This window comes from Kryptolebias marmoratus, linkage group LG16, assembly GCF_001649575.2.
Source record: "Kryptolebias marmoratus isolate JLee-2015 linkage group LG16, ASM164957v2, whole genome shotgun sequence".
NCBI classification, from domain to species: domain Eukaryota; kingdom Metazoa; phylum Chordata; class Actinopteri; order Cyprinodontiformes; family Rivulidae; genus Kryptolebias; species Kryptolebias marmoratus.
The window spans coordinates 27,563,467-27,578,179 of record NC_051445.1 but is presented as its reverse complement, the minus strand read 5'-3'; the positions used below and the strand labels follow the sequence as shown (position 1 = coordinate 27,578,179).

The window sequence follows — 14,713 nt, the reverse complement described above, 5'->3', positions numbered from 1 at the left end:
CTCATCATCATCCTCTGGCATGACAGGCGGCGGGCGATACGCATTCCCGTTCAGGAATTCTGGGTCTTTAGTTTCTGCTGTTTTAAAGTTTAATAATACACTAGAATAAAGGAGCAGTTCACACTAAGACAGCTGATTGATTCCCTGCTCAGAATAAAGCAGGTACTGCTCCGGTTGGGGATTCTTCCTCATGGCTTGCTGTTGGGACTGCAGACATGCTGCAGGATCCACACATCTGACTGATCCGGATCAGACAAGGCTGCAGGGTTTAGGCCACTGATGCTGGGGTCGGGCAGCTCTGATGTCTCTAATCTGTTGTAAAGCAGAAGGTTTCCTGTTCAGCGTGGCTTTGGAAAACAAAATGAGGGCGAATCAGCTTTAAAAGTTAAAGGCTGCCGAGACTGATTCTGTTGCAATAGGAGCCCGATGAGTGTGAGGTTCTGCTGGGACGGGTCCAGCCCATCTCGATGACCCGCTCTCCTGGATGGGGCAACATCCTGCTCCTGCTGGGCGGGGCCGGCTCCGGGAACCAACCCGGACCCGGATCTCACCGGAACTCCTCCAATCCTCGCATTTAGGGCGGGGTCAGTGGGGTCCAAACCACACACACACACAGAGAGAGAGAGAGAGAGAGAGAGAGAGTCCCCCCCCCCCCAAAAAAAATGATATGTAGACTGCGGTGGGGCTCGGAGAGACCGGGGTTCTGACAGGAGGGACAGAAGTCCGAGCTGGACTCAGAGACGCCTCGGAAGCACGCGGACAGACCCACAGTGCGCTCGGACCCGGGATCCGAGGACATGCAGCTGCAGATCCGGGAGGAGAGCCTCCGTGTGACCGCTCGCTGAGAGGCTGAGAGGCTGAGAGCCGCCCAGGCTCCGAGGCTCCGCTCGTCTCCCCGGGATCAGCAGCCGCGCCGCCGGGCTCGTTTCCCCGTGTCCGCCGCCAGAGTCAGCCCCCCCCCTCCGATGTGCGACCTGATGCCGGCCCCCCAGCCCGCGGAGAAAAGGGGCAAGATGAAAAAGTTGAGGAGAACTTTGTCGGAGAGTTTCAGGAGTATCGGTGAGTTCTTTCTTTCAGCTCTTTGTGTTTAGAGGAGAGACTTGAGGGGCGGGGGGACGGTACCAGATCCAGCTGCTGCAGCCTGACACTCTCACTCCTTTTACCCTGCTTTGGGTCAGAAATCTGATCTCAACAGGATACGGAAAGAAGGGTACACATTTGTTCTCATTGCAGCGAGAAAGTGATGCGGTTCGGGTCCAGGCAGCGCAGCACATCTGGACTCAGCATCAGTGGCTGCTCGTCTGGTCCTGGCTTCATTACAGCAGGCAGGACAACAAACCTGCTTCTGCTTCTGCTTTTCAGAGACACATATTAAGAACTGATCTAGAGACAGATATTGATAAGACCAAAAAAAAAAAAAAGCCCCCCCTTCATTTCTTTTTCCCCCTGTGAGGACTTTTTTATTATAATAATTTTGCTATATCATGTTGTTTTGACTTCCTTTTGTCAGGAAACCTAGACATCAGTGAGGGATCAGGCTGTCAGTCAGAAATATATGGAATTATTTTTAATTAAACACTATAATGACTGACTAATGAACAGAACGAAGTCATTTTTAAAATCTGCTGAAATGATTTGGGTTGTAAAGGTTTCTTTCTTCTTTTTAAAAAAAAAAGTTTAGTCAAGTTCATGGTCAGTAATGTTTTACTGATGTTGTCATCCCATTTCTTTCTGGGTTTTCACATGGAAGCAGATACAGAACTAAAGCTCAGACTAATGAAAGGATGAAATTCCTCTGTTATCTGGCACTCAGTCCTTCGGCCCCTTAGTTTCTGTGCCTCAGCTCTTAACTGGCTCTGAATAATTGTCCATTTATTTGGCAACAGAAAAACAAACATTTAAAAAAAAAATCAAATAATGTTCCAATTTTCTCAGTTTGGGCATTTTCCTGCTTGTTTTACTGTCTAACAGTATAATGTGATACAAATCAGCTTATTTATCAAACACATGATTGTTTCAGCTTTTCCTCAGCACTCCACGAAACAAGCACATTTATTGATGACTTTGTCATTCTATTTAATTGTCATTAATGTTAAAGTGAAAAGAGTGTGAAACAAACAAGAAAAGGCATAAACCAACAGCTCAAAAACAAAAAAAAACCCAACAATCTCACACCTATTTTTAACATCTGTGCACTGTGGTGTCAGCCTAAACTGGCACTAGAGCTGCACAGTACATTTAGGATTTATTGTCATTGTCATATTTTTGTGTGTAATATTAACAACCTGAAGATAATAATAAATCACAGACACAAACTGGATTCCAATAAGAATAGATTTGTTAATCAGATGGACCCCCGGAGCCCTAGAAGCCCACGGCGTTGGCACATGTAGACCTGCGGAGGGTTGGGAGCGCCGTGCTGACAGGAGACACAGAGGGAGGAGGAAAATGTGGCTTCATCACTACTGATATCATCATCATTACATTCAGCGATAACGTCACAAGTTTCCCTGATATCATACAGCCCCGACTGGCGCTAAAAACTTTTCAGTTCAAGTTTTAATCTCATGTTGGAAGTGTTTGTTTTTCACTGCGGAAAAAATAGCTACATCGTCCTTAAGTACAAGTTCAGCTTTGCTTTTAGCAAAAAGAAACAATAGTAGGGTGTAAAATAGTCGGCGCAGTGGTTGCTGTGAGAAGATCAGGGGTTCTGGGTTCTGGTACTGACCTCTGAGCAACTTTGCCTGCATAATGAGCGGGAGACACAAAAAATGAGCCATCCCAGCTGATATGTTGTCTGGATTCACAAGATCTGCATCAAGGCATTCTGATGAGAAATGGGTTACTGAAACAAAATATTAATTAGCCCGCAGAGTGCAGATCTAGGAACAGCTACTAGAATACCTGAGCTTGAAGTGGACTGCCCATGAGGCTAAGCTGGACCATTATTATATATACTCTATTTTGCCAATAGTCTCCCTTCACAAGCATATGAACTTGAGTGCCATCCCATTCTTAATCCACAAGGTTTAATATGATGTTGGTCCACCCTTTGCAGCTGTAACAGCTTCAACTCTTCTGGGGAAGCTTTCCACAGGTTTAGGAGTGTTTATGGGAATTTCTGACCATTCTTCCAGAAGCTCATCTGTGAGCTCAGACACTGATGTTGGACAGAAGGTCTGTCTCACAGTCTCTGCTCTAATTCATCCCAAAGGTGTTCTGTCAGGTTGAGATCAGGACTCTGTGCAGGCGAGTCAAGTTCTTCCACACCAAACTCACTCATCCATGTCTTTATGGACCTTGCTTTGTGCCCTGGTGCTCAGTCATGTTGGAACAGGAAGGAGACATCTTCCTTTTTCTTCACTCAACATCAGGGATGTTTTTGATTATTGTAATGATTCTACTGATGTTTTTATGATGTAAAACACTTTGAATGCCTTGCTGCTGAAATGTGCTGTACAAATAAAGTTTTACTTTACTTTACTTTACTTTACTACTCAAACACATCCTGAGGTGTACATCAGCACCGTTTGTTGTACCATTTCTGTTTCCAAAGTTCTGCACACATTTTCCATCAGGAACAGATCAAGACTTCTACTGAAAACAGTCTTGTGCTCCTTTTAGATTTAGATTTAGATTTTGGCACACAACAAAGAAAATGACATTTGTGAATGGAACTTATTGTAGAGCTGGACAAAGGTTTTGTAAAATAATCGCTGGTCCATGTGGTTCTATCAGCTGTTGATGAATGACAGAACTTGATCCAGTCCGGTTCAGACTTACATCACCAACATTTATATCCAGCAGATTATTTCAGTGTAATGACAAAATTCTGTAAACTAAAGCCCAGGATTTAAATAAGTTTGTATTTAAAAAGTAAGTTAGAAAGGCTATTTTATATATGTTTCACGAAAGTGTCACATTTTTTTGTGATTGCAGCTAAAGAAATGTTAACAAATTGTGTCTCTGCGTGAAGTTGTTGGTAACAAGATGTCTATATTTAAACCTGTCATTTAAAGCTGTCTGTTACTTTCCAGAAGGAGGAAATAAAAGCAGTTAAGGGCATGTGGGGGTGGTGGATTTGTTCTGCTTTTTCTTGTCTGCTTGGTTTTGTTGTTTGCAGTGCCAGTGTTGTAATATTGATGAAGGTGTTTTAATTTGCCTGCACTTTGTCTTTATATCTGAGTATGTGCGTGTGTTCAGGCAGTTTTGTGCTGAGCTCTGCTGGGTACCTTCTCCTCCTCTCGTCCAACACATATCCTCCTTAAAATAAACAAAGCTCATTGCCTCTCTAATAGTAATCACTTTTTTTAAACAGCAGAGCTCAGAAGTCTGAGGTATCCCCTGCTTTCTTCTACCGGTTCATGCTTCACGCAAATAAAATCAGATTGTGTATCTGTAGACTCAAAGAGTGTGCAATATGCCAGACAAATATAGAATAAAAGCATGCATTCTTCCTTTTAGATGAAAGTCTTTTAATGTTGGTATAAATTAAATGGCTAATTATTGCTACCATGGAAATCCTCTGCTGCTAATTCCTCTCAATCTGACCCAATAAACATGCCCTGGATAGAAAAAAGTGCACCCATGACATCTTATCACGCACTGCTGAAAGGCAAAGGCAGAGTGATTTTTTTTTTTTTACCTCTGTGTGTGTTACCCAAATACCTCATAAATTACCTTTACTATCATTTAACACTGTCAGTTTTATAGATATTGTATTGTGCTAAGATTTGGTGTAGAAGCTGAGAGGCCTTCACAACATATACGCCAAGTGGACACAACAACTTCACTTAAAAACCCTGGAGTCAACCCTCATTGTTAAATATCTCAAGAACCACTGACAGATTTAATGAAACTTGCAGAAAGTAATCACTCCATGTTTCTCTAAAACTGATTAACATTTGGCATCAGTTCAACTCAAGATGCCCAAAAATGGCCATAATTCAGTTAGTTTTACAGATATTAAGTAAAAATGTGGTGTGGTGGTAGGTGATGGTTATTCACAGCACATACTTATGATATCTCATGAGATTGTACAAAACGTTGGTTTCAAGGTTTGACTAAACTGGCTACATTACCATCATGTTCCAGCACAAGGTGATCTTAGCCTAAAACTCTGGCATGAAAGGTGGTGGGTGATATGTATTTCTTTAAGAAGTCTGTGCCGTAAATTCTTTATTTGTCTTACACACACAGGTCATAGTGGCCTTTTGAAAGACAATGAAAAGAGGAATAAATTGATCCATAAATGAACAGGGAGGAGTTGGGTCGATGTTGTGGGAAAAAGAAAGATTGGCATTGACTTTCCTGCTGGTCTGATGCTCATCTCCTATTGGCTATCTTTCCCCTCATCTAAATCAACAGATCTGAGCATCGATCAGCCTCTCCTTCAGCTTCATGCATGCTTTAACACAGAATTCTCAAGAGCCAGCTTTATTGTTTATGTCTTTGTTGCATGGTTGATCCAACAGGTCCCAGTGGACCAGGCCTGATCACGTGTCAAATCAAAGCACCATGCAGCAAAATGGAATGTACAGTTTTTTAAATTATTATTATTATTGGAACTGCTTCAGTCCTACTTAATGAACTGATAAAGGGATTACTCAACCTTTTTGAGCACCTTTGTTCCTAACGAAAACATTCATTAGTGAGCTGTCTCTGTGGAATGTTGTGTTTTCAACGTCACAGACAAACTTGTGGATTACACAAGCAGGACCAAACAGAGCAAAATGGAGATAACATACTGAAACTTTCAGCTTACGTTTTGTTGTAGCCAAGGTCTAACAGTTAATTGTAAACCTGAAACCTAAAAACCTGTTTTGAGCTGCAGTTTGGTGTTACGTGACCTTTCTTTTAAACATGAAATAACTAATTACAGCTAAACATATTAGAAAAACAACATACAACATTTGAACATACAGCAGCAAAGTAAGAACTATGAAAATCTACAAGAGTCAACACTTAAAAAAAATTATGAGGGGATTATTTAAAAAAACAAAAGAAAACATTTTAAGGGCAATGTTCTGTTCATTTATGGGGAGAGCCAAGACTTAAACCAGTGTTGGGATGCCATTTCCCTTCCAGGATCCCTTATATTATTCAGTTTTATAATATATGTTGATGGTTTATACATTCTGCAAAATGCTTTGAAGATTAGTGTCATTTACAGCCTCTAAGTTCTTCTCCAAAACGTCTTTGACAGTCGAGTGGAGCAGCACATTCAGGTACTAATGTTGGACTCTATTTATACTTGAATGGTTTATACCTGAATACAAGGGCAGCTGACCTGGGACTGAAGATTGGGACCAAGTATGTATCTATGACCTGTACCCCTGACCAAGGCTAAGTGATAAAGTACTCTCTGAAAGTCTGCTAGAAGATGTGAATGCAGCACTGCTAAGTATTCCTACTGACACTATCACAGAGACCAATAAGCTGGTATAAACCACAGCAACAGTGATCTTTGGCATGCTTGGCTATAAGATCAAGCATACAAGCAATAAGGAGCATTGTCCCCCATGGAGGAGGAGGCTGGAAGCTAAGATCAAAGCAACTCCAAGAAAAATCAGCCAGCTGTCAGATCAACAGAAAGGTGCAATGAAGAAAGATCTCTTAAAATTCTGCAACCTGCCTACCGCAACACTCACGAAGCAGTAGCCACGGGAATAAACAGGTATTCTCCTGTGGATGTATTTAAAGGCACACCTCAAACACACTGCTTCTTTGTCTGAAATCACAGGAAAATCAAAAGAAATCAGCCAAGATATCAGAAGGAGAACTGCTGACCTACACAACTCTGGTTCATCCTTGGATACAATTTCCAGATGCCCGAAGCTTCATCTGTTCAAACAATTATATAAAAGTATACCTTTGGGGGCATTTAGCAAACAAATCATTTTGGAAATCCTAACTGACCTAAAACAGCACAGGTTTAGTCTGATTTAATGTCAGACAGTAAGAAAACAAACTATTGTCTTTGTAGACAGTGTATGTAAACATCTGGATTCATCTGAAGTTATTTTACGTTTTTATTCAGACAAATAGCCACTCATTTGTCATTTTTTCCTCAATCTTAACCATAGTTTCTCATTCAAAATAAAATGTAGTGCATATTTGTGTTACAGTTGTCAATTACGTTGTATCTACAAAACATGTAGATACACATAGATGCGCCTATGAAACATGGTCATAATTTATGTCCTTGCAATGCTGTCAGAATTTTAATTTTGTGTCTGTCACATGGATTCATGCAGGAGCTGTGGTTGTAATCTGAATGGATCTTATCCGTAATAAAAACCATCAGCCCATTCTGCTTTCATTAGCACAAGATGAAATGCTGGAACATTTCCCTCCACTGGGAAGGTTCTGTGTTGCATTTCTACTCCGACACCTTTAAAAAACAAAACAAAAAAAAAACATGTCAACACTGTCAGTGTCTAATTTCTGACTTCTTTCTTCTCTTTGCAGCTTTCAAGAAAGAGGACAGCAGCTTTGATGAGGTAGGCTGAAACCAAGTTGGTTTTTGTTCGCTTGTGACTTTATTGGCCCAGTTTCAGGGTTAGGCTGTATGTTTCTCATTGTTCAGATGTTGTCAGGAAGGACTGCATTGCAGTTATTTTTTTTCCTGGTGGATGGTGCTGTAAGTCAGTGCATATGGTGTGTAATATATTCATGTGTGGAGCTGCCATCCCTCGGGGTCAGTCACCATCACAGGACTCCCCTGGCCTGCCAACTGAGTCACCAAGAACACATTTTCTTTTTGAGCAAACTCAGGGATCTGAATTTCAGGTCAGGAAAATGCCTGTTTATTTCCATCCTATTAAATTCAGTTAAATGGATGTAGACAACTTTTTGGAAACAATTTATTAGTTAACTAATGTTGCATTTACTGTTTGAGAGAGCTTTGTTTATTTTTATTTTATTTTTTATTTTTTTTATTGAAGTCACTTCCTCCACAGTGTTGTAGCTTCATTATTGTTGCAAATAAGAAGCTTGGTACATTATTTACATCACATACAAGAAACAATGCAAGTAGGAATCCCAAAGTCTAAAGGATGATCTGTTGTTTTACCTTTAAACACCAGATGTTTTTGTTTTCTACATAATACACTAATATTAAAAACCTTAAAATTTTTCTTGTGTCATCTCAAGGGTTTTTTTTTTTTTGCCTGACCCAAGAGCACTGGACTGGTCTGCACTGATTCCTCTCCCCTTCTCCTTCAGCCTGCTGTGGCACTCCTCTGGTTGATGAGGCAGTCAATGGGTCTCAGACTGTTGGGGAGGGGTTTGGGAGGTGTGTGTTTGTACAGTACTTATAGGGTAATCATGCTCAGCTGCTCCTCTGAGTTAATGCAACAATGATTGTTGCTTTGCTGTATCTGCTGCAGCCTGAAGCAGAGCACATGCTTTCACAGTTTGGACCTTTTCCAGGGCTTTGTCTGCAGTGACACTGGCTAATGAATAAGTGATAGGAAGGGATGGTTTGTGTTGATGTGGCCAACAATGTGAATAATGTGTTGCTGCTGTGTGGATGCTTCTTATTTTATTTTATTACAGACCACTTGAGGTCTAAAAATGTGTTATTTGTATCAGAGGGAAAAACAAACAAAACAAAACTAAACTTATTTTTCTTCTTATTAAGTTTGATGCAATGATTTATGATTATGATTTTAAAATAGATTTTAGGTTGAGTTGTTTATTTCTCTAACATTTTAGTATTGTGAATGCTGAGTCAACATTCACACTTGTTTTTCTGTTTTTATTTTTTTGTATGTTTTTGCAATCAAACTACTTCTGCACACCTTGGGATGTTTTAGATACTAATATATCAACATTCTTTAGGAGTTATAAACCCATGGTTTTTGTAAATACTTTTCAAAATAATTAACTTTTACAGGTATTTTTCCTATAGAACTACATTAAGAACTTCCAAAACTCCGTCAAAAACATTCTTCTTTTTGAAATCTGCTTCAGCATATTTGCTCTTCTTATGCTACTTTTAGGTTTTAGCTACCATTCTACTCCCTTTTAGCTTTTAGCTGTCATTTTGGTACTTTTAACTTTTGGCTGTCACTTTGCTACCTTTAGCCTTTAGCTAGTCTTTTGCTATTTTAAGTTTCTTTCTAGCATTTTGCTACTTTTATCTTTTAGCTAACATTTTGTTACCTTAAGCTTTTAGCTAGCCGTTTGCTGTTTTTAGCATTTCAGCAAACATTTTTCTTCTTTTAGCTAGCCCCTTGCTACTTTAACCTTAAATCTAGCCTTTGATATTTTTAGCCTTTTGCTAACCTTTTGCTCTATAATTTTGCTACTTTAAACTTTTAGCTAACCTTTTGCTGATTTTAGATTTTAGCTAACATTTTTCTTCATTTAGCTAGCCCCTTGATACTTTAACCTACAAGCTAGCCTTTGCAATTTTTAGCCTTTGCTAACTTTTTGGATGCTTTTGGCTATCGTTTTACTACTTTTTGCGTTTTAGCTAGTATTTTGCATGTTTTAGTTTTACCAGCTCAGTTTCAGCTTCTTCAACACATTTCAGAGAAGTCATTCGGCACTCAGTGTTCATCCTGCATTTGGCAGAAAATGCAGTTTCTCTCGTGTTTTTTGTGTTTGTTTGGTGCACTTATCAAATGAGCATATCCTGTTTATTTTATCTATAAGGCACTTTTAAAACAACCAAGTCTTGTGCACAAATGCAGCACAAAACAATAACTTAAACAAGAGAAAAGAAAGGTATAAAAAGAAGAGAACATTATTCAGAATATTGGAACAGTCTAATCTAGATCAGAAAACAGTTCAACAGCTCTTATTTATAATCTAAAATAAAAAGCAGGTTAATTCTAGATGTTAAACTTCATGAAGCTTAAAACAAATACAAAGTCGTTTAAAAAAATATATATATATTTTTTTCTGGAAACCAGAAGAAAGCAGAGGCAGACCGACTGATTAATCAGCTGAATAATTTAGTCAGTTTCTAAGTTATTTAAACAATCAACATCAGCCATGTTTGAGCATACTAATATAATTAAAAGACAGGATTACGTGTGGGCAGCACAGTTTGATCTGCCTGACTGTGTCTGAGTCCTGTGTCAGTGTGTTTGTGTGACCAGGGGGCTTTTTTCAGCACAACACCATCAGATCCCAAAGGAAGCTGACCAGAATATTGTGGTGACTTTATTGTTCTCTAATATTATTTGATTATTTAACATGTTAGCAGTTTGTAAGTTTGAACCAAAGTCTCTGCTCAATAATCTAATCACCAGTGGCCTGTGTAGACCTTTGCGCATACCGAATATGAGTAACAAACTGCATGAAAAAGCAAAATTGGTTCTTTCAATTGTTTAGATTCAAAGTGTTTCTCTGAGCCCTGTACTATTCATAATGTCAATAAAGGCGGATAATTAAGAAAAACACAACTCTCTCACACACACAAAAAAACAAAACAAAAAAAACCTAGAAAAATAAATTTTACCCTCCCTCTTTCAGTTCTAGGGTTTTCCCTATCAGGACATGATAACAATGATCTGGTCTTTACCAAGTTCTAGTCTCTAATCTAACCTCAGATGAGCAAAAACACCTAACAGATACCACCATGTTCTTATTTATTAAAGAAAATCAGGTGTAAAATTGTGAAAATTGGTGTATGAAAGTGATCTAAAACACTGATTAGACTCTATAGAATGATTTATTCACATTAGCTTTGTAGAGATGTAGCAGAGTGCTGTATAAATGTGTGTGTGGATGGGCCTGGTTGGCTAGAAAGGCACTATATAAATACGGTCCATTTGCCATTTTTCAGACTGGATGATAAATACAAAATCATTATATATGTGCCAAAATTTACTTAACATATGCATTTATTGTCCCATGTAATTGAAACTCTAACAGCTGTAGCTTGGCTCAGAGAAACCTAAATAGAGCCAGTGTTGTTAATATTGCATGGCTAAGATTAGGAAAAAATAAAGAGGATATGTTAATTAGAAGTCAAACATGTCTACATTTTTGAGCTTTAATGTTTCTGAGCAGCAGATTTTAATGCCTGGTAATAAAAAAAGGAGATAATCTTAATGAAAATCCTGAAATGCAGGCAGCACTTTCTGACATTTATCCCTTTGCACACCAAGTTTGTGTCCAGCATGACTTATGATGGGGCAGGAATAAAACCTGCTGTCTTCTGAGTTCTTCCCATCCCACAGAGGTCTTTATTTTTCTTGGCAAAGGGACTCGAGTGTTCTGACATAAAGTAACAAATTGGGCAAGAGGTTCCTGAGATTATTTCAAGACGAACAGATACTTGTTCAGGAAGGGACTTTTGGGGCGAAACAGACCATTTTTAGAAGTCGATACCATGGGAATTAGTTTTGGACGTTTGCTATAAATGGGTCCTGCTGCTAAAGAAGAATGCTAAGAATGTGAGCGTGGAAAAGACTCCTTCCTGTTCTGCAAAATGACGACTAGCAGCAGGACTCTGAGAACATGTGGGAATTTGGCTTGTGTGTGATTGTGCATATAGATTTGTATTCTGTGTGTATGTGTGTGTCTGTGTGTGTTGTGCTGGTTTACCACATCTGTCTGCTGAACTCATGATCCTCCTATTTAGTCTTTCATACGTCAACAGAAACAGAGGTTATTGCAGCTTTTCTTTATTAGGTTTCATGTCAGAACCTTGTCTCCCCTTCTTGTGCTTCATGACTTCTTTATTGGAAGAATTCAGTTCAGTTTTCAGGGTCAGGGTTTATATGTTTTTTGTGCTATTTCCCCTTCTTTATTTTGTAAACACTCCAGACTTTATGCTTTTTTAAATCTTAGTTTTTCTCAAAAGATGATGATAAACCATCATAACCACTCCAGAAGTTTCGTTCATGCTCAAATCCCCCATAGAGCCATCACACTCTATCATGTGGAATAAGGAGCCTGCTGTGTTTTTAATATGCCTCTAAAGACCTCACCAAGATCCTGCAAAGACCATATAAGTTCTGGCCGATTTTTACCATCATTGTGGGGGTTGTCATCCAGTGTGAAGGGGGATGTATTTTACCAACATCAGAGAAGCTAAGTGAAGCAGTTTGTGGTTGGAAAAGAATCTGACTGTAGATGTGGCTCCACACCTTTTCTGCTTCTGTTTAGAAACTGACTTCTCCCTGTAACTTTGTTTGTTGTCTGCATGTTACTGTCAGTTCAACAGTCAGAACTTTTGGAACCTGAAATGCGTCACTCAGTTTGCTGCTAGTGATATTTCTATTGAAGATTGAATTAGCATTTTCTGCTCAGCCTCCCACTCTCATCTTAAACTGATTTTGAGTTGAAAGCTGAAGGAGAACCAGAGTGGGCTGACATGCCAGAATGACAGCTTTCATCAAACTTCAACATCTCTCCGAGTTATTTGGCCCCCTATAAATGTAGTAACACCACCAGCCTCTGGCCTTTGTTTTCCTGCTGCTGTGTATAAATGTGAATGGGATGCAGGTGGGAAATATTCCTCTAACCTGACTTGCTGCTGGATGAAGCATTTCCCTTTAGCATGTATCTACGACAGCAGATACGAAAAAGGAGGAATGAGTTTTATTTTGTTTCTCTGTTTCCACCCTAAAGTTGAAATGTAAAGTATAAAGTCAAAATATTATTACCAGGAAAAAGCAGAAAAAGTATTAAAAGTATTAAAATATTATTGCTGGAATATATATATATAATTTTTTTACTGTCTTTTTTTACAAAAAGTCAGAAAGTTGAGACAAATCACTGTGCTCCTGAACCCTGCCTCATTTGTTCTGTTTTTTATTATTATTATTGTCTCAGAAGGTCATGAGTGCACTTTTACTGGGTTAACTACAAAATAACTCACAGTATTTTTTAATTGAACAAGTCCGAGGCGCAGTTTATTAACCACGCTGCAGCAGAATTCAACAATAAGTCCTTCACAATAAGATACCCAAACATGTTCATGGAATGCCAACCTCAAAATCCTCTCTTTAAACATCTGAAGCCTATAATTAATAATTTTTAAAAAAGCTTACATTATTGTTCTTTAGTAAAACAGATACTGTAGCCTAGACCACCAGGAAATTTGGAAGTGTTTATGGTAGACATCAACATTCAGTGAATGTGTTTGAGGCTCAGTATGAACGAGTGAAATGGGTTCTGTGAGGTCTGCTGCAGCAGGAGAACCACATCTTGGACTGGTTCAATTAAAATACTGTATGTTATTTTGTAGTTTACCCAGTAAATCATCACTCAGACCCCTCATTTACAATAATATATAAAAAAGAACAAGAACAGTTGGGTTTAGGAGCACAATGGGGTTCACTTCCTCTGGTTTAGTTTTGAAAGGCAACTTATTTTCTAAATAATGCAACGTTTTTCTTATTTCAGCTTTAATCTTGACATTGTGACTTTAATGTCAAACTGGGAAGCAAAGCATAAAAAAATTCCTGTGAGTGACCCTAATACTCTGTTGTATGCCTCAGTGGCAAAACAGCAAAATTAGTACTTTTGTTTCCTGATTGATTTGTTTTTTTGTTGAGGTTCAATTGCTTATCTTGACAGCCTTGAAAATTACAATCAATGTAGTGTCTTGGTAGTGTTCCTTGAAATGACAGAAACGACTGCTGATTAAAGCACTATTTGCTTGATGTTCAGAAGATCCCCAAGCTTTAATGTCCTGCATAGTTGTGGATGCAAATCTTGACAAGTATTCAATAAGCTATTGAGTCAGAAAGAGAAGAGACAAGTGGGGAGGAGGAGAGGAGGCACTGGAACCTATTGGTCTGTGAATCAACAAAGATAAAAGCTCTCTGATGAGAGGAGCTGAGGTGGGCTGGAGGTGGTTTAACCTGCAGCGTGGAGCTCATTGTGGTGTTGATTGGAGTCTCCCGATAACAGTGTTTGTGACCTGCGGCATGGTGCGGCTCACCTTGCTGTGGAACATTACCTTCACATGTCACTCACACTGCTGTAGACACACAGGGTTCCCAGAATGTCAGACCTGAGCTCAGGTCTGTGAGAAGCATCCGCAAAGGGTCAGAGGTTGCCTGGAATCATTGTAAGAGATCAGATGTGGTAATACCACTGTGATTAGAAATAAAAGGTTAAGGCTTAGGAATGACTTTCAGACAAAATGAGGTCATTCTGACCCAATGTGGTGGCTTATCAGGAGTCAGACTGATTTATCTGATTTCGTATTACCTACAAATTTTACATTTGATTGATTCTGTCAGTCAAATTTACATTTATCCAATCCCATCAGTTGCACTTTCTGTTGGTAAATAAATGTAAAAATCCAAAGGTAATACATTAAACATGGCAGATATTTTTTCTGTAAGTTCATTATATTGGTAACATTTGAACTTTGCTCGACAATAGGTTTAATCTCTGTGAAAGCACACACTTACTATGGTCACATTTTTAAACAGTGGTGGAGAAAGTACTCAAACAATGTACTTAAGTAAAAGTACAAATACACAGACAAAAATGTACTCAAGTAAAAGTAAAAAGTACTATATTAACATTTGTACTTAAGTAAAAGTAAGAAAGTACTAGCTTTTAAAACTTAATAAACTTAAGTATTAAAAGTAAAAGTACTTGTCGACTGTATTACCTAAAGGCTAATACAATGTCCTTAAGTGTACCTATCATATTTAATTTTAATACATCAGTAATGTACCATTTTAATGAACAATGCTGATGATTTGTTGCTTACAGCTAATGAAAACAG

At 38.8% G+C, this 14,713-nt stretch overlaps 1 protein-coding gene across 2 annotated transcripts in view; it reads left to right on the top strand.

Moving 5' to 3' along the window:
- Nucleotides 1–639: 639 nt before the first annotated feature.
- cdk14 (cyclin-dependent kinase 14) overlaps nt 640–14,713 on the top strand; it is a 257,244-nt gene continuing 243,170 nt past the window's right edge. For both annotated transcript variants that reach the window (XM_037980343.1, XM_037980344.1), the window contains exons 1-2: nt 640–1,059; nt 7,471–7,502. In XM_037980343.1, the coding sequence (XP_037836271.1) occupies nt 966–1,059; nt 7,471–7,502 (126 nt within the window). In that variant the 5' untranslated portion in view covers nt 640–965. The remainder of the gene's footprint in view (nt 1,060–7,470; nt 7,503–14,713) is intronic.